The sequence below is a fragment of the Carassius gibelio genome, chromosome B5 (assembly GCF_023724105.1).
Source record: "Carassius gibelio isolate Cgi1373 ecotype wild population from Czech Republic chromosome B5, carGib1.2-hapl.c, whole genome shotgun sequence".
Classification (NCBI taxonomy): domain Eukaryota; kingdom Metazoa; phylum Chordata; class Actinopteri; order Cypriniformes; family Cyprinidae; genus Carassius; species Carassius gibelio.
In genome coordinates, this window is record NC_068400.1 from 30,670,396 (window position 1) to 30,691,383 (window position 20,988).

General features: G+C 37.6%; 1 protein-coding gene across 2 annotated transcripts in view; it reads left to right on the forward strand.

Annotated features, from left to right (window-relative positions):
• The window catches only part of antxr2a (ANTXR cell adhesion molecule 2a), a 45,116-nt gene that overhangs the window by 13,202 nt on the left and 10,926 nt on the right, over window positions 1–20,988 (forward strand). For both annotated transcript variants that reach the window (XM_052555807.1, XM_052555806.1), the window contains 6 exons: window positions 1,067–1,145; window positions 1,306–1,401; window positions 4,069–4,113; window positions 4,733–4,828; window positions 6,868–7,035; window positions 7,228–7,308. In XM_052555807.1, coding sequence (XP_052411767.1) covers window positions 1,067–1,145; window positions 1,306–1,401; window positions 4,069–4,113; window positions 4,733–4,828; window positions 6,868–7,035; window positions 7,228–7,308 — 565 coding nt within the window. The remainder of the gene's footprint in view (window positions 1–1,066; window positions 1,146–1,305; window positions 1,402–4,068; window positions 4,114–4,732; window positions 4,829–6,867; window positions 7,036–7,227; window positions 7,309–20,988) is intronic.

The window sequence follows — 20,988 nt, forward strand, 5'->3', positions numbered from 1 at the left end:
AGCCTCTCCTCTCATCCATTCAGCACACAGACCTAGTTAACATGCAGAAAACCCTTTACAAGCTTCCTGCAGCCTCGGGACTAGATTTGACCATTCAAGCTAATATCATGTAAAAACCCTCAAGAGACCAAAAAAACAACAACAACAAAAAAGAAACGACATTATAGTGCAGTACAGTGACAGATTTTAAAATGTGGGTTAGGCTGTTCTGGGAAAAGTTAGTTCTTTGGTTGTTTTTGTGAAGTCATCTTGCTATTCTGATTGGTAATACTTTGCGCAAGACCCAAACATTACTGAAATGTTTTTTTGGTTGCTGTAGATAACGCTTATTCTGCAATGTCTCCATTGCATCGTCATTGGCTCTGCAGACAGTGGTCTGTCTTTTTTACATATTCTCTCATTTTGGGAAGGATCTCAGGCGTTCAGTCAGTCGATTTCCTGCTTGAGGATTCTCATTAGCCCCATGGTAATCGTCTCCTGCATAATAGACATATGGAAATTACAATGCCGTTCATCATTAGTGCCTTAATTGCAAGCCACCTTCAACTCCCTCCTCAGTAAATAAGAGAGAATTTCAACTCAAATTGTGTAGGAATTAAACTTATTAAAATAATCGCCATGACACCAGTAAGCATTACTAGTTTATTAGTTAATTATATGTATTTTTAGTTTAATAGTTTTAATTTTGAAATCTTATATAATTGTATTTATCTTTTTTTGTGCCTATTTTGGTTTACATTCGACATGAGTTTAAAGAAATTCAATTTCCTTCCATTTAATCTGTAAGAAACTCCCTATTATGACACACTTTTTATCAGAAACTAGATCATATTCTTAATAATTCCCAAATTGACCTCTTCCCTAAAGTAGCTTCTCCATTTCTATTGTAACTGTCATCACATTAAAGAAAAATCTCAGCAAGTAAAGCAGAGAATACACTTTTGCTTAAAGAATGAAAATGTTATTTTTATTTTCAAATTATATTCAAGTCAATGTGTAATTACCATTACATAAAAAAGTAAAAAAAAAAAAATCAAAAGTCCAATAATGAATTCTCTTCTTACAGACAAATGGAGGTTCTGATCAGTTTGAACAGTGGCACATCGTATATCTCCAGTGCTTACGTCATCACTGCCTCCACATGTGTAAGCAAACATCAGATCAGAATTTTACAAAAATGTATCTTCATCTTATATAACAAAATTTTGATTGATTTTAAATGACATGTGTTTACAAGTGTTTCCTTTGTTTTTTTCTGTTTTTTAACATTTTGCTGTTGTTCCCTAATGTTCCCTCTCTCATTAGTCAGACGGCATAGTGGTGTTCATTGTGTTCTTGGTGCTCTTTCTCCTGTTGGCTTTGGCTCTGATGTGGTGGTTCTGGCCTCTCTGCTGCACTATTGTAAGTGTCACATGTCTTCCAGCATCCCAGTGTGAATTTTATCCCTTTTACCTACAGAATCTATATTGAGATTGAACTGGAATTGAGATTAACATTTGCATTATTTATATTTGCCTAGATGTTATTTTAACACTAAATTCTCTTGAAGTTTTCATCATTCGTTTACTGTAAGATACGAATTTAGTTGAAGGTGCTTTATTGCTGTAATATGAGGGAAGCAAAATACATAGACCTGACCACATCCTGAATAATCTTGTGACGCGTGCAACCAGACAAGTGTTTCCTGTGCGAAAGAAAAATTAATAATCTATCTTACAGTTCCTTGTGTTTTTAACCAAACAAAGTATATAGTATAGCTCTCCTACACTTAAAATAATAAATAAAAAAGCAGCTACGCTTCTCGGGCTCTGAGGTGGTTGTGTATACAGATGGTGCACTTACAAAACATCTAGAATTCGTGGAGCTGGCGAGTATCTCTATGGCAATCAGCATCACTGCACCACAAAATGATATGCACCACCTCTCTTTGAGAACCTGGCGGGAACCTTTCCAGGATGAGATGGAAGCATATTTTGGAAAACCAACAAAGGCATTTAAATGTAAACCCCCCGCAGCATGTCTGGACTCGGCCCTGTTTGTCTTGGTGGAGGAGCTGCTGTTCCTCTCCATCAGGGACCCCGGCACAAGAGAAGGGCCATGTGTGCTTTGTTAATATTTAAACTCAGCCTTGCCAGTTTTCAGCAATCAGAGAAATACAGAAGCACCTCATCCCCAGAAACACACAGATTAGTATCCACAGCCACGGCAACACGTTTTTTTGCAGAAATGCCATAATGTTAATAAAATAATCATTAGAAAGGTCATAAGAAAGTAGAGGGTCAGGTATGAAAGTAGTGTATGTGTTTTTCAGTCCAAAATTGACATCGACTAAACATTAAGTTCCATATATGTATGTAAAAAAAAATCTATAAAACTTTTTGTTTATAAATTATTTTTTTTAATTAAATATTAGAAATAATTTCAAATGGATAAGGCATGTTTATTTATGTTTTGATAACATCATTTATTTGTTGTTTTACAGCAAAAAGGTTAATTTCATGTTAATAGAAATGCACCATTTTAATTTGCAAATATGCTACCTGCTAAGTGTCCATGATCATGTTAAGCCTGGGAAACAGCTTGACACAACAGTGTGTTCAGAGGGGTGAAATGGACAGATTATAAACTCCAATTGGATATAATTATCCCGGAAGCCATATGGGGGACGTTGCACTGCTGGACTGTGATTGGTCGATTCCACAGCTGTGCCACTAGTTTTTAGCCCCTCGCGCGAGTGTCAGATGGCTAAGTACACTGACATTTTAGGATTTAATTATCAGCTCTTTATCATCCAAACCACATTTAAAGGGTTGTCCCGGCTCCACATCTGTCCGTCAGGTAGTTTGAGAACCTAACAGCCCAGCGTGTCATTTGTGTAATGCCTTATTTATCCCACAATATGTCTGGCAAATATAAATCTGCTCTTTAATTACTCAATAAAAAAGCTAATCCTTTAGCACCAGGTTGTCTCCGAAGTTATGTTAATCATCACACGCTGTGGCCCCACGGACGGATGGGACTGGATTTTCCAGCAGTCAGTTGCAAGTCAAAGAGCAATTAATTAACTCTAATTGATCATTTTCCATCATTATAATGATAACAATGGCTAAATGGTATCAGTGCGCTTTAATGTGAATGAAACAGCTGTTCTACCCGTGATATGTGATGATTAAAAGGCATTTTTTCCCCCTGAAAACTAATTTAGTAAATGCTTAACCTGCAATGGTAGTGTATCCATCTTTCATGTTTAATGAGACAAGGCTTGCTTCTATTTTGGAAAGGATCTGCAATGGAAGGGGTTACATGGTTGACAGGTGAAACATGGTCACATCCAAGACGTTTTATCTAGATTGTTGGAGTCTTCAAAGGGTCACCAATGCTGAACTTTTCGAATGACATATGTAGCCATTATATTGCAGTAGTTTGCCATTTTAACCTCAGTGAATGGGACTGGTAAATGACATTGAATTCGAACATAAACTTTTGTCTAGTAACACATTTATCCGTCATGTTGAAGAGTGGTTAGATGTGTCAGGTCCGTTAAAAAGCAGTTTGCTGAGTGATCACTAAAATGACAAAATTTCCAGTTAGGAAAATGTGTCTTAACTGTGAGTGAAGTCACTTGCTAAATTCAGCATACTGTTTCTTGTGAAAGATAAACAGTCACAGAAAGTGCTACAGGAAGACATCTCATCCTGTTAACTCTCCTCTCCCTTGCACTGGGGATCGGCCTGGAGAGAAGCCCAAGTTTCCCTTCTGCATTTCATTGCAGCTAATTAATTCCTCAGGACTTTATGATTGGGGGATTGCAGGGGAGCGTTGAACCTCGTCCAATTAATTAAGAGGTAAACGGACCACTGTGCTCACCCCAAAGACTCCCCTGTCAACAAGTTGATTTTTGGGCTTTTTTATATTGCACAGGGGCCTACAAGGTTAGTTTACAAACAGATCCCTGTAATCAATTGTGGTGGTTCCAGGCTCCAGTTGTTCAACTGCAAATCAAGTCCTTAGACAGCAATAACTAACTTCGCTTAATATAATTACGAATTATTCTTTTTCTTTTCTCAGGTTATTAAAGACCCACCCCCTCAAAGACCTACTCCACCTCCGCCTGTAAGTTTTTATTTATTTATAAATTATAAATATGAATTTAATACATTTTCAATGTATATATTTCAAAAACATACAAAAAGGTTCATTACTGTTCCTTTGAAAGTATTTTTTTAAAAATCCTAAAATATAGTCAAAAGTTTGGGGTAAGATTTATTTATTTATTTCTAATTTTATTTAGATGCATTAAATATATCAAAAGTGACAGCAAAGATATTAATGTTACTATAAATGTTTCAAATAAATGCAGTTCGGAAATAAATATTTTTTTTTTCTTACAAAAATAATTAGCAACACAACTGTTTTAAGCATTGATGATGATAATAATTATAATATATGCCTCTTGAGCACCAAATCAGCATATTGGCATGATTTCTGAAGGATCATGTGACTGTTTTAAGAAAATCCAGTTTTGGCTGCACAGGAATGAATTTCATTTTCCAAAAATATTATTGATAAATCCTAAGATATTAAAATCTTAATGACCCCAAACTTTTGAATGGTAATGTGAATAAATATAAAAGTTACACATCTGCTGTAATTGCAGTGCTTTATTTGAGGCTGGAAGTATCGGTTTGATACATTTTCTGTCCATTTCTTTTATTTTTTATTTTTTTTAAAGATGCCAGAGCCAGAACCATTACCCAAGAAAAAGTGGCCAACCGTGGATGCATCTTATTATGGAGGAAGAGGAGCTGGTGGAATCAAACGCATGGAGGTGAACATCAAGACATTACACTTTAATGATGCTTATAATGATTTGCAGCTCTCTGATGACAGGAAAGGTTTTGATGTCATCACAGCTGTCTTTGAGCATTTAGCAGTTGTCCACCACCTCCACTCTCTCTCACAGGAGTGTTGATGACCTGCCTGACATTATTAATGCTTTGTATGTTTATTAAGTCATGTATTGCTACATCAACATGCTTCTTTCTCTGACAGTTTTCATAAATATAGGACTTGCATAAAAGTGTATTTCAATACAACAGTTTTGAACGGTTAATGAGCTGTGCAGTGTTCAAGTGGGGGTGTGTAATTTCGCCTGGAGACTGGAGCTAGAATGTTTTTGGAAAAATGGTCTATCCTGTTTTTTTTTTTTTTAGTTTAGCAGAAAATGGAAAATCTGGATTGGACATAGAGTGGGGTGCTTTGATTTGGGTCACACATAAGGATACACAATATATTGCTACCATATTGGTTATCGGTTGACATTAAAGTTTTTTTTTTTTTTGCCAGTATCAGTCGATATTTGATATACATATATATATATTTTAAATGGATATTTAATTGTTTTTTTATTTCTTCTTTCATCTAACCCTTATCTAAAGTTAGCCTTTAATAATAGAATAATTGTACAACACAGTAAAATGTCATTTTTAATAAACCTCAAAGATATAGGAATATTTTACAAAATAAATATATATTTATTTTTATACTCTACATGATAATGTTGACATTATAATTGGCTAAATTGACTTTTAGCATTTTCTTTTTAATGCAAAATGTTATACTTCATTTAGAAATATTTTCATTGGTGTGAGACCAAAAAAAAAAAAAAAAAAAAAACTAACAGGTCAAAGTCAATCTGAAATGTAAGTTACTTGACATTCACTTCTTCAAATATTTAAAGAATTGCAAGATAACTTACTCTTATTTAGTACAACAACACCCCAGCTCATGTGATATTGCTTTATTAACATAATTATATTGTTCATTTGATAAAGTCATTTGAGTCATTAGGTATGGTAGTTCTACTTGTGTTGCTTTAGATGTCAGATATTCTTGATCATTTTGGTCCAGACCTAAATAATCAGGTGGAGGATTAATGAAGTGAGCTTGGAAAAGAAAACATATTGTTTTCTTTTGATCCACAAAAGAACACTTGCTCTTCTTGGCCATCTAAAAGCCTTTGTTTCTGTGATGTCAAGCTCAACACAACTCTAAGTTTCTGATAGAGATCCCCTTAAATGTAGCACAGTCCCTGACTGATGCTTTTGACATGACAGGGCCCTGCCAGTTCAGCTTCCATGATGTCCCACTGTCTTAAGTCATGTCGACGCTGAAGGATTGTGAACTGCTGTGACGAGATGAATTCATCTTGCTGACTTCCATTCTGTCATTCGACTTTGTTCCGCTGAAATGTGCTACTTAGCACTGTATACATCTCAAAGCTGGTTTGATACATGCTCAGCCGTCCCTTCTCCAAGCTCCTAAGTAAAGGAGACATCACTAAGGATCCCTCTGAAATCGTAACTTTCCCCATGAGTGTATAAAGCTCAGGGCTTACGGGATCACAACTTTCTTTATTGTTTCGAAAGCTTTCATTCATCCAGACAACCTATCTACATTTCTAAAGCAATCTTAGGATCTGGGGAGGAGGTTTACCTAAGAACAACCTGCCTACTTCCTCTTAAAGCACATCCTGACATGTAAAGAAGAAAATATGGTATGCAGAGAATGTTTTATCGATTGAGAGTTGTTGCAGAATGGGATGTCCTGGGAAGCTGTAAAAACTGTTCTATTGATGTGTTTTTTAACGTACAGCTTGAGGAGTGCAGTTTTAATTAAGCTTTTCAAATAAGGGACAGACATGAATTTATACATTATTTCATGTCTTTTTCTGTTTATTTATAGTTATAATATAATATAATATAATATAATATAATATAATATAATATAATATAATATAATATAATATAATATAATATAATATAATATAATATAATATAATATAATACAATACAAATTTCTGTGTAGGTCCGTTGGGGAGAGAAAGGATCCACAGAGGAGGGTGCACGCCTCGAGAAGGCCAAGAATGCAGTGGTGCAAATACAAGAGGAGACAGAGGAACCCATGATCAAAAAGCGTCCCACACCCCATCCCACATCCCATGGATCTGAATCCAAGTGGTATACTCCGATCAGGGTGAGGGCATCTCTTCTTTTCTTCCCTCTCCTCATTTTGAGTTGTAGTTTATAATGTTTGATGGCTTTGTTTGAGATCAGTGGAAAAGAAATCAAGCTGAGGCCACAGGTGCACTTTGGATGGGTTAAATGCAAAGCACCAATGCCGAGTATGGTGTTACGCCACTGTCTCATATTGATTTTATCGTCATAGGGTCGGCTTGAGGCACTGTGGGCTCTTCTGCGGCGACAATATGATAGAGTTTCACTCATGCGCCCAACTACCACAGAAAAGGTAAGCCACAGATGGTTTACCCAATTGCAGTTGGCAAATAATGTTCATAACCCTCACATACTATACCAACCTAGAACATTGCTGCAAATGAAGCATAACAGGGTATCAGTGTGTGTTGTAACAGTTCATGGGCATGCGTGTGTGTGTTTGTGTGTGTGTGCTTGTGTGCGTGTTATACTGAATACATGTTCACAAGTTTCATAAACCTAAGCTGCAAAGACTTGAAACAGGATGTGACTGACATGAGTTCATATTGCAGACACTTCCTCTTTTGTACCTTTTGTAATGAACTGATATGTTTGTAAAAACAAGTCCTATGAATGTTCAAAAACAACATTAAAAAGCCCTACATTTAGCAACAGAAGGTGCCACTTAATTTTAGCATTGTACAGATTTCTTATTATTGAAAATGTACATTTATTTGAAATAGAGATCTTATTCAGCATTAGAAATGTTTTTACTGTCACTTTTGATCAGTTAAATGCATCTTTGATTAATAAAAACATTAAATAACCCCCACATTTTTGACCGGTAGTGTATATAAAATATGAAGTGAACTTGAGTCAAATGTATCATCCTCTTGTGAGACTAAAGTAAACAGGCTTGAAGTAAACAAGTCGTGCTGACAACGTGCACCCTACAATTTAACTTTCCGAAAGAAGGGCACAGTTTGAAGTATTTGTTTGGGTTTGTTTCATCTCGAAGAAGCCCTCACCGCATGTGTGGCACTAGTGCTCCCTTTAGCTACAATATCCCAGTCATGCTTGAGCCAGTTGTTCTGTTTTACTTTCTTCAAACGAACTGTTAAAACCTTTCTAACTCTCAATACATGTGAGAGGAGGGTATGGAGCCTCCAAGCGGGACCCTGGCACACTTCAGTCAGACCACAGCTCGATCGTGCAGACTTTCAAGCCCTTGATCAAGTGCACTGGGTGCAGGCATGAGCTATCAAAGCCCGAGGAGTCCCTCGCTGAAGCCAAGGTGGGCCGCGTACGCTCGGCTAGAGAGAGGGGGGGCTTTGATGCCCGACAGGAACCCTCCGGGGTCATGAATTTTTCAGCGCCCGATCCGTGGGGTTATGAGGACTCGTACAGGTGTAAGGAAGCAGGTTGTCGCAGACATCTGTTCAGCTCTGAGACCTCTCCCGGTCCCTCCTCCCACTCCGCCCACAGACAGACTGCTGGATTGTCAGCAGATGTAGTTTTTTCAAGACAGCCTGAACACTTTCTGCTCTCCCATTTACCGCCTGAGGGGCTCCAACACCAAAGGTAGAGCGGAGGGTGGACACAGCTGCACTGCCGAACTTGCCTGGGGCACAAATAAAGAGATCTAATGTGGTTTGACTGTGTTGTTAGGGAGACCGGGGAGCCAGAGAGGCACTTCAGAGCCAGCTTAGCACTGCAACATCTGCCGTCAAGTTTCCGGAAAGAGCGGCAGGGGACAGCAGGTAGAGAAGGTGGCAGCGCGTCAAGGGCTGGCCTATTACTGGCGGGGGCTCTTTTGAACGCCCGCCCGCCCCTGTTTTTCCCTCTCTCTCTCGCTCCCGCCTCTATCTAACCATCTCGGCAGGGCTCGGTATTGTTTTACAAAGCAGCAGTCTGCAAAACACACTAATAAGCACCTTAATAAATGATGCATTAACATACATTAACCCCAGAGAGACGCAACACAAAGGCAAACTCGAGACGGGACCTGCAGAACAAGCTTTTGTTTTTTTTGCCCTGCTGCTGTGGGTCTTAAAGGGATAGTTCACCCAAAAATTACAATTCTGTCATTTATTCTAACATTCAAATGATTAGGATTGGTAAGATTTTTGTAAAGGTTTTTAAAGCAGTCTCTTATGGTGACCAAGGCCAGATGTATTAAACCAAAAATACAGTAATACTGTGAAAATTATTACAACATAAAATAGCTGTCTATTTGAATATATTTTAGAATCCTGTAATGGCAGAAGTGAACTTTCATAGTGTCATATGAACCTTCAGATTTGTTACCATTTATTTTTGAAATCTTGTATAATTGTATAATTAGAAATCTCACTTTTGATCAATTTAATGCATCTATGCTGAATTAAAGTATAAAATTAAAAAAAAAAAAATCTTATTGACTCCAAACTTTTGAATAGTAGTGCATATAAAATAGTTAAATATTTAATTATTTTTTTTGCCCAAAGTACTGCACAGTTTAAAACATTTGTTTGTATTCAGAAACCTGTTATGTGGAGGGTAGGGATGGACTCAAATGCAGACAGGAATGCACAAAACACAGGATTTATTATACACAAAAGGGGAAAACAAAACCCACGAGGGGGAAAACAACGACAAGGGTAGAGGCTAAATAACTAAACAGGACTGGGTTGACAAGATAAACAAAGACTCTAAACACTAACTACAAACAAACACTCATGGTTATACAACGACTTCTTCAAGGGGTGACAATGATACAATATCTCACAAGTTGACATGAAGGAACACATATGTAGAAACAATCACAGGAACCATGTAGAAGCATATAGAAACAATGAACCGACAAAAGACAGAGCACACTAGGGGATATAAATAGGAGAACTAATTAAGACACAACAGGTGGCACAGGTAAGGCAATCACGACAAAACTAGGATAACAAGGGGGTGGGGCAAGGGGACGAGACAACACAAGCACATGGCCCAAAGACAAGGCCATGTGCTTGTACACAAAACACGGGTCTGTCATGATCCTGCCTCAAGACTAGAGAAAAGTCAGGACATGAAGGCAGAATCATGACAAAAACATTATCTCTCATCTTTCCAAACCCGTATCTATCTATCTATCTATCTATACAGTAGGGATGCACCGAAATTTCGGCCACCGAAAATTTTCGGCCGAAAATGGCCTTTTCGGTTTTCGGCCGATAGACTTTAATCGCCGAAACAACACGGCCGAAATGTTGTGATGACGCAAACAGAAACCGCGACCTGCACGTGCACCTGCATAGCAAAGACCACGAGCTCCCCGCGACATTCACTTAACACCAGTGAGAACATTCTCTCTCTTCTTATTCCTTTATTCGCAGCACTAAAGCGTCTCCTAACAAAGAGATTAAGACGGACCACGAAGTAAAAACAAAGAAAAGTACAGTCTTATAGAGTCTGTTAGCACACGTCTCACTGAGATCTTTTCGGATCCTCTGCACTTCATCGCGAATGTGCTTGATCCGCGTTATAAAGACACGGAAATATGGGATGCGGAAATAAGGCAGCGCGCACGAGAAATGATCCAGGCCGCGCTGGATGCGGAGAACCCGCGTGGAGACGGAGAAGCGCCAAGCGCAGGAGACAGATCAGAGCGCAGAAAAAAAGACTGGTCTCTGCACCAGATGAGTGGCATGCACCATCGTTGTCTGATATGTTCAGTGGAATTCTGCAAGAAAGTGCCTCAAATAATAATAATACGTTGGCTATTTTGTTCTTATACACACACACAAACATATATACATACATAATATCAGATTGTAGCCATATTTATGCTAGATTTTCTGCTAGATTTCTGCTTTAATTTGATACAAATGTTTATTTATGCCCTGGCCCTATTTAAATACACTCTCTCAAATATTTCTCAAATGTCAGGCAGATGACAAGCTCAACTGCTCAACAGCTAGATCCTTATCTGTCTGAAGTCCCCATCCCCAGAAGTGATAACAGTCTTGCCAACTGGAGAAGTAATGCACTTTCTAGTCCTACATAGAAAAATTTCAAATGCACTTCACCTAAATGCACTTTGTTTTTATGAGAGAACTGTTCATTTTAAAACCTTTCTGCAGGCCAGTAGGCCTGTACATTATTATTAAATATACACATGAGTGGGATAAATTTTTAGTTTGAATTTTATTTTATACTGTGCATTGTTGCAATGTGCTTAATAAATATTTGCATCATTTGTAATGATGTATTTTTATGTGTTTTTTTTTTTAAATAAGTTATGTAATTGTAATTATCTTTGAAACTTTAATATTAATTTATGCAATTGCAATGTCTTTGTGACATGGTGCATTATCCTGCTGGAAGTAGCCATCAGAGGATGGGTACATGGTGGTCATAAAGGTATGGACATGGTCAGAAACAATGCTCAGGTAGGCCGTGGCATGCCCAATCTGCACTAAGGGGCCTAAAGTGTGCAAAGAAAACACTCCCCACACCATCACACCACCACCAGCAGCCTGCACAGTGGTAACAAGGCATGATGGATCCATGTTCTCATTCTGTTTCCAAATTCTGACTCTACCATCTGAATGTCTCAACAGAAATCGAGACTCATTGGACCAGGCAACATTTTTCCAATCTAGCCCATCCACCTCAAGGTTGTGCTTGTTGTGGCTTCACAAATGCTTTGCTGCATACCTCGTTTGTAATGAGTGGTTATTTCAGTCAAAGTTGCTCTTCTATCAGCTTGAATCAGTCGGCCCATTCTCCTCTGACCTCTAGCATCAACAAAGCATTTTCGCACACAGGACTGCCGCATACTGGATGTTTTTCCCTTTTCACACCATTCTTTGTAAACCCTAGAAATGGTTGTGCATGAAAATCCCAGTAACTGAGCAGATTGTGAAATACTTAGACCGGCCCGTCTGGCACCAACAACCACGCCACGCTCAAAATTGCTAAAATCACCTTTCTTTCCCATTCTGACATTCAGTTTGGAGTTCAGGAGATTTTCTTGACCAGGACCACAGCTCTAAATGCATTGAAGCAACTGCCATGTGATTGGTTGATTAGATAATTACATTAATGAGAAAATGAACAGGTGTTCCTAATAATCCTTTTTTCACCTACTTACGCTGGTTGCCAGCCGCCGTTAAAAACCAAGAAGAAGAAGAAGAATAATCCTTTTAGATGAGCATATATATATATATATTTAAAAAAATCTCCATACAATGAGAGTCAGTGAGGTAAACTATTGTTATGGACATCATTAACTTTTAAAATTTCACCTGTTGTGTTTCACAAAAAATTGAGTTTCATGCAGGTTTGGAACGGCAAGAGGATAATTTAACGATGACAGAATCAGAATTTCTTTTCATTGCTTTGGTTTCCTCATTGGAGAATTCTGGGGGTGGTATGGGAGTAATGATGTTAACTCATGGTGATTATAGATAGGATGGTTTTACTATATTCATTGTCAAGATGTCGTTCAGCAGGATATTTCTTCTTTTCTTATTTTTTTCAATCATTAATTTTCTCTCTGGTTTCAACTCCCACTCTCACTTACTCAGGCTGAGTCGATACTGTCAGAGGTTTTGAAGCCAAGGAAGGCTCAACGTGTTATACAAGCTTGGTGCAAATGCAATATTTGCAGATTTAGCACCAATGGCCCCCCACACCCCGAGAAAGCATTGTTCAAGACGTATAATGTCACTTTAGCGTAGCCTCTGAATACATTAAACCCTATTAAAATCTCTCTCTCTGTATAACACATACCTTATTAGCCCATGCAGACTGCTTGCTTCCTTAGGGCAATGCTGTAATGAGGTGGAGTGTATTTTTAAATGGTGTAAATTCCGACCTCAGACAAAGAAAACATGTCAGCTCGCAGTCCAGAGGCCTAGTGCTTGTGGCGGAACTCGCCCCAGCAAAAATAATTATATAAATAAATATAAAATATACTGTTGCGGCCCAGTGTGACAGCATCTTAATTTAACAGTCATCGGTCACATAAACAGAGCGGTGGGAGCATTTTAATTAAGAGACTGTGAGCGGGCGGCACGGCGGGGCCGGCTCTTGAAGAATGCTATTAGAGGAGGCAGGAGAGAGGAAGAGAGGAAGGCTACACTGGCATGGAGAAATAGCAGCAGGGTAGAGGACGGAGGAGAGAGTGAGAACGAGGGAAAGATTAAGGCTCTAGGCTGGCAGGACGGGTCCCTCAGGTCGGAGGCACACATGGCCAGGCTTAGCCGCAGTAGTGTTTAAGAGCCCAGTCTCATGACTGGATTAGGGCGCAGAGCGGCAGACCGCGAACTGTTTGTGTTTTACCCCGGGAGCCAAGAGAGCGAACGGTGTCCTAATGAACTAGCAAGGCCAGTATGAAGTGGGTCTGGCAGCTGTAGTGAGGGACAACTGCCTAATGAGCAGAACTGAGCTGCTCTGAACAGATCAGCAATACAACAACCGTCAGAAATGTGGTTTGCTTGGCACTAGGTAAAAGCAGCATCGTTTAGTTATGCACTCTCTGCGTTTCGTTTCAAGCTTCTGTGTGATGATTTTTTTTTTGCTGTACAGTGTTAAGATACTTTTTCTTATTCCAGAGACAAGTATTAAGCTATTTGTAGGCTTATGTGTAAATACTGTAATACTGTTATTTTTTTAATAGACACTTCTTTATTGTATTTTTTTATTTGAAATATCTATATATTATTTAAATAAATTTCAAAGCAAATGAAATATAAACTAATAAAATGCTGAGAATCATATCTGATATAAGGACTTGTTTTCAGACACAATATCTTGAATAAAATGTATTTTTATTGCCTAATTTTTAAATTGTAGTTTCCTTGTTTTAAGTATAAACCTACCTATATTTAGTGTAGTTTATGTTTAAAACAAAGACAAGAATGCGAGAAGAAAAATAAATTAATTTAACATATAATAATCATCTAAAAGGTGTATTGTTTAAGGGATTATTATATTTTTTTTCAGCAGTTGAGGTGATTTTTATTTTTGATTTTGCAGTGATTGCAGTAATGTGAGTTTGGAGCAAGGCAATCGGCTTAATTGGATTTAACAGTTATTACTTCTGTAGTTCCATTTAGTGATGCTGTGTGTAGAAACGAAACACTTCAGCTTTGAGGCAAATTTGTTTTTTGGTTACATTTAAATGGCTTAATTTTTCGGCCATAAATTATTTTGTGATGTATCCCATTGATATGCAGATTTTGTATAATCAATATGCTGATTAAACAAGAGCACAAATTGTGGACTTGCATCTCAAGAAGAATGACAGGAGATAAGAGTGCTTAATAGTATTTAATGATTCAATCTCTCTCTGATTGTGTTATCACAGGATGTCATGTGACAAATACAGAATTGTTTGCCTCTAGGAAAAAAAAAAACACTTTCTGTTCTGTGAACAAATACAAGCAAGTGCTGGTCTCCGTGTACAAATAAAACCTGGAAAATGTTATTAAGTTGAAACATACTCTAGATCGTAGGGCACAAGATTTCTAATTACTGGGGTAATTGGAATTAAATCAGAGCGTCACAAATAATAAAGGAGAGGAAAGCACTTGTTTATGGAAGCAGAGATCTGACCGCGCAACGAAACGTTAACATATTTATAGAAGCATGAGTCTTTTACCTTCTGCTGTAAATCTTCACATCTTCATAATTTTCTTGAGCAGCTAATTTTTGTAGCCATTACAGCACCATTGTGTTTGTTATGACAATCGGTGTGCATCCTTTAAACGTGCTTGTGTCTTTTTTCTGGTCCTCATTAGTGCTCTCAGCAGACTGGCCTGTAACCCTTAACAAGCATTAAGTAGAAAGCTGACAGTTCAGTTAAAGCGCGCCGGCCCCAGAGGAGAAATGACAGCTTTAACAATGACTGGCTTGCTGATTCCATGAAATGGCCCCCTGCTCTTTGAACCAGGTCTCTCTCCATCTTTTTTGGGGGGGATACGTGAAATGTAGAAAGTAGGGCAGATGTCCATGTGGCTGGTTGAAAATTCGACAATGTCTGCCGTGTTAATCTATGAGCCTCCTCAAACAGCCAGACCTCCTGGTAACAGGATTAGGTTGGGGACCCCAGTAAGCTGGTTTGGAGGGTGGCACTGGGAACTAGAACCTGGGGGGCAGGGGGGAGTGCCAAAGCGGATGACAGAGCTTGTGGGTTAGAGTAGTGTACAGTACACATTAGATGGGTTTGGAGAGGAACTAACCTGTCCACAAATGTAGATAGATAGCAGTTTTGTTATTTGTTGGGGTTTTGCCATTGTCTCCAGTACATTAAGCACTATTCAGTTACTATTAGTGTTGTTGTATAATCCTCAGCAGTGGAATGAAATTTAAATTTACGTCAAAGTAAAGTCTTTGTTTATGAGATAGATAGATGACAATGGGATGACAACTATAGAACATGGTCTAAATTGGGGAAAACAAATATTCAAATCATTTATGTCTTTCTTACAGTTTCTCTTTATGCTTTCAGTTCCTTTTATAAGCTTTCAGCTTGGCTTTGTTTGAAGACTTGATCCAAGTATAACAAAATGCAATCCATTAACAATCATATTTTTTCCCCTTCCTATTTGTTTGCATTGTCATTTTTGTTCCCATATTGAGGTCAAGTGTTTTAGCCTACAGAGGTTTTTATCTTAGTGATGAATGTGACAGAGGCATGTGCTCAGAAATCTTTTTCCTCCTGTATCGGAGCAAATTCTGCTGATTAGCTGGGTGAGCTGGTACCTGCCCCCTTTAGCAGACTGTTTAACACAGGCGCAAGCTTCTGTGTACTTCCCCTTAACCCCCTGATTCAATCCGAGTTGATGTCCTGCCGCGTTTGTGTGTGTGTGTGCATGTACATTCTCTTTCCCTTGGCCAGACTGGCTACAAATGTGCTCGCGTCAACATGCGGGCCATTTCTTCATCGTCTATTAAAATCAAAGCCCCGTTGCAATGAGAGCTGGAATCTTGGCTTTAATTAAACAGCATTACTGTTAGTGTCAGACATTCCCTGGGCTGCTTTGTCGCATTGATTTTTCTCCTTGTGTGTGACAGACCTATGGAAATCATACAGGGAATCGGTAATGTATTGTAATTCACTCCTTCCCTCGTCTGATCAATTTGAATATTTAAAGTGATGAACACAGTGCACAACTGTTTAAAACGCAATTTGCGTAGATTTTTTTCAGTGGTTTGTTTTTAAGATATTTAAATATGTACATTTTGCAGCAATGATCATATTATTAAAATAGAGAAAAAAAAAGAAGAATTGAGGATTTATATTTAATCATTTTTTTAATAATTTAATAAATCAAGTAATTCAAATGAAAGGAAGACGATTGTAAAATAGTTCAATTTAAATTGAATTAATACATTATGTTAAAGAAATAAAATTAAGAAGTTTGTATTTAATTTAAGAAATCTTCAGATTGTTGAAGGTATGCCAATAGTAGTAATTTTGTGCTGTTAGAAAAGTAATCTGAAAGGGAAAAACTACTATAGCTTATAAAACACAACGGTTCTTTTTTCAGTTTGTAGCTCTTCTTTTTCAGCTCTCTGAATGCAATGCACAGGATTTCAGTGGCTTGATTATGCTAATTAGTTTTAATATGCAAATTTGGGAGGCCTCTTTATTTTTAACCGATCTTTATTAGGCACTAATTAATTGTGCTCACATAATGCATGACTTTAACAGTGTTAAAAAGCAGGACTTGATTTTTGTCACTATACTGAAACTCAGTGTTTGGCTAGACATTGTGAAACTGCACCGTATGATCTCCCTCTAGATCTCATATCACATCAATTTTTAGATAAGACTCGTGGTCCCACGATGTGGGCAGAAAGTCACTTTCTTACAGGTCTGATGCAATGCAGCATGTAATTTTGAGCAGATGTATTTTTTAAGATTTCAATTTGGCATCCCTATATCACTTTGCGTTTGGAGTGTCTTTAACATTTCATCACTAGAGTCTGAATTGGCTATAAATAAGTTACAACTTGTGGTTCATAATTGATTGGAAGAAAGGACACAGATGCGACAATTATTGTGCAGCTGTTGAAAAAATTGGTTTATTCATTTATGTATTTGTTCCGTCCTGTCAGTCACACGTTCTCTCAGAGGAGGAAAGCTAGTGCCCTCAGAAAACTAAATCAAAGAGTCCTGCTTCTGTTCCCTAATGTCACTTCAAAACTTGTCCTCAGCATGCTCACACTTAATTACAGAGATGTGAATCACAATTATACATTCATCATAATTATAGATCATCATAACAGTTTATAATCTAACATAGGAAGTTTAATGATGATGTCAACCTTAATGATTTATAGGTCACTCTGTCCCATAAATCATATCATAGATCAAATCAAGTAGAAACAAAGGACTCTGGGTTTGTCATCAGCAGAGAGATTTCGACATAAAGAGATCAGATCTGTGGGAAATGGCGTTGTTTACTTTCCTTTGTTTTGATCACAATCATCTGGATATGTATCTGTGGGTCTCAAAACAAATGCATTTAAGTAGTTCTGAATCCTGGTTTTTGTGTGCACAGATGCAGAACTGCTCTTGTGGTCTTAATAGTTTTAACCCATCAGATGGCCCAAACCCTTCCGAAGTAGCAGCCGCATAAATTTCCTTCCCCAAGAAGTTTTGAGTTTTACCCATCCGTTCTGTCTATCTGTCCAACACCAATCCTTTACACAGATCATCTTTGTACACTGCTCACTTTATTTCCATGCATTTTATCTGATTGCATTTCAAAAAATGTTAAAGAATCTGTACAAAGTAGTCATTTACCAACTGAAGAGACAGTAGCACTAATTAAAGTTAAAGCGAGCAATATAATTCTAATTCTTTATAATTCTATAAAGTGCTATACACGCTTGAGGTATTCAGCCAATCACAATGCACTGGATAGCTGGCCAATCAGCATACACCTCTCTTTTCAGAATGATAAGCTTGGCAAAAATCAACACGTTTTAAAAAGGCAGGGCACAGAGGAATAGCAATAAAGTACATAATGTGGAACATAATGTGTTTTTTGAACTGCATAAACTAATTGCATTGCACCAAATACACAAAATAATATTTATTTAATATAAATATTAATTATTAATTTTAGCAACGTCGTATGACCCCTTTAAGACTTAAAGTGTGGATAGTGATGTAAATGAGAAATTATGACATGATGAAGGAACATCTAATGAAAGGCAAGGACTCAGGAGGACTGTGTGTGTATGACCTCTGCTGGTTTTCTTGATTAGAAACAGAAGGCCTTGTTTGTTTCTGGTTTCGGGCCCAGTGGAATCATGGGGCAAAATGTGTTTGGTATCATGGATGTGTTCACTTCAGCATGCATGTGAGTAATAACTTTAATGACTGGGGGAATTTCCCATGATTGTTAATACATTGTGTAACAGTCCTGACTCATTTACAGGAAATCTGAATTTTTTTTTATTATATCAGGTTTCATCGTAGTGTTTGTTGTTGATCATTATTTTTATTTATTTTTTATTTTACATTGGACATAAAGCGGTCACCCAACGCAGAACCAAAAATTTTTTAATTTACAAAAGTAAATGTCTTCAAAATCAAGTATTTGCATTTCATGTCATCAGTGCTTACTGGGATTTGCATTTCATTGATTTCCATTTAGCATAGTTTTTCCCTGCCATCCACAACGTGACTCCGAGTCATGACACACCAGTTGAGAAAAACTGCATTATAGAATGTAAAACTGAAACCTAAATGGTAATTCCAGAATTGTGGATTTTCCTGACAAAATGGTTCAAAACTGTTACAAATCGTGCAAAAAGTATGCTACGTTCTAGATCCTTCTTTCAAAATGTTTTTTTTTTTTTTACAATGATAACTTCAAATTTAAAGAAATGCGGAAGAGCTTAAGCATTAACATTTTCATGTGAATATTTTTTGTCTCTGTCTTGTAGATTCATTTTGAATAGGTTAACACTGTTGTCTTCATAGGTTTTTTTATGTGAACTTTGCTTTCAGGTACATATGCACAGACTCATGACTTTTCATAAGCAAGGCCATCGGGTATGGGTTGATATGATCCTCTGTAACAAGGATATGGAAAGTTCTGCTCTTTGTAAATGTTTGCATATATTAGCACTAATTCTATCTCTGTCGTCTGAGGCTTGGCTCGGGGGCACTGATTCTCCAGAATCGGAACATATGCAAATAAATCATATTTATGTATATTTTTCTCACTGTAAGATATGTAGTTAGTTAACATGAAATACTTTTGGAAAGTTGAATTCTGTGTGTGGAAATCAAATGATATGCTTTATCTAAAAAGCAAAAGATAAAAAAAAAATACAAAAAATTATTAATTGTGCAAGCAGCCTTTATGACCTTATTTACAGTAGTAAATAAAAAATGTTAACACGGGATATTATATTATATTATATTATATTATATTATATTATATTAAACTGGAGCTAACTGTACTGAAATAGCACTGCATTGTATTTATCAAAACCATAAGGCTTATTGTAATGTGTGCTTTATTTATAAAACTCAGCTCTATTTGTCTGATGCAATTAACATTTCACTGTTATTGACTGCAGAAAGTAGGTGGTAAAAAAGAAATTGAGATGCTTTTGTACAATTTCTAGCGATCATGATTTCAGTGATTCATCAAATGACAGAAATAAGCATTATAACCAGACTTATTTCCAGACATGCAGTCAAGTAAAGCTCCTTAACCTAGTACTGTACTTGTCCACAAACTGGGAAATTGCACTCCGCAAATAAATTTTTTTTGGGTGTATTTGCACTGCTTTCTGATTTGCATAATTCACTAAAACCGCCACATAGACAGCGTGTGCAAAGGAACGCCGTTATCATTCTTAGTAAATTCCCTTCTTTGTTTTATTTGACTTACATTTTTCTTTCATTTTCTATTCCTCTGAGGAGACAGAAAGTTGATGAGTGCATGGGCAGTAAAATTAAAGAGGCTGTGTTCATTAGACAGGCTACAGCATAGCTACTACCAGGGCTGGGCTAACTGGTTCTAGAGGCACCCTGACGGTGGCCGGTTAGCGTGGTGGCATCGGTGTGGGTCAGCCCACCTGGGAGGGAGACAGCTGTCTCATCGCTATCCAGCGCATGTCAGGCCTAATGACTCGCAGCTGACACCTTAACCCAGTCGCACTGCAAAGTAGCGCATTAGAATAATTACTCCCTGTCATCCTCCATTTAATAGCCAGTCCCACCCCCCTCCAAATATACCCACTCTCATCCACAGGGCCTGTCCTCTGCTAACACACATACACGGCCTCAGAAGCTGTCATTGGTTGGACCATCAAAGCTGAGAGCGCACTCGCTCACCCCACCCCCTTGTCGTTTAATCTTAGCCGATTATATAGTATTCGCAAACCTCATTTAAAGAGAATGACTGGGAAGCAGGCCGACGCCACTGCCCAAGACAGTGTTTGGTTTTAGTGGGAGAAAAACATGCTCTCACACACAGATAGAGACGTGCAGTCACAATATCATCCAGCCTGAGCAGGCAGCTTGTTATCATGACATCTGCATAGCTGAATACAGACACTCGTCCTCCTGATACAGTGGAGACGGAGAATTTTATCTCATTGTCTGCATCGAAAGTGGATATACACTACCTTTCAAAAGTATGGGGTTTTTAAATTAATTCTTTTTTTCAGAAATACTGTGAAATAAATAACTGTATTTTATTTTAAAATATTTTAAAATGTAACTTATTCTTGTGATGGCAAAAGGGAATTTTCAGAAGCCATTACTCCAGTCTTCATAAATCATCCTAATATGCTGATTTGGTGAACAAGAAACATTTTTATCAAATGGCTGCTTAATATATTTGTGGAAACTTCTTCATGCATTCCTCGATTCATTGAAAGTTCAAGAGAGTATTTATTTGAAGCAGATTTTTTTAGTAACATCTACTGTTTTTGATCAATTAAAAAAAATAAAAGCATGATCAAAAGTGACGAAATA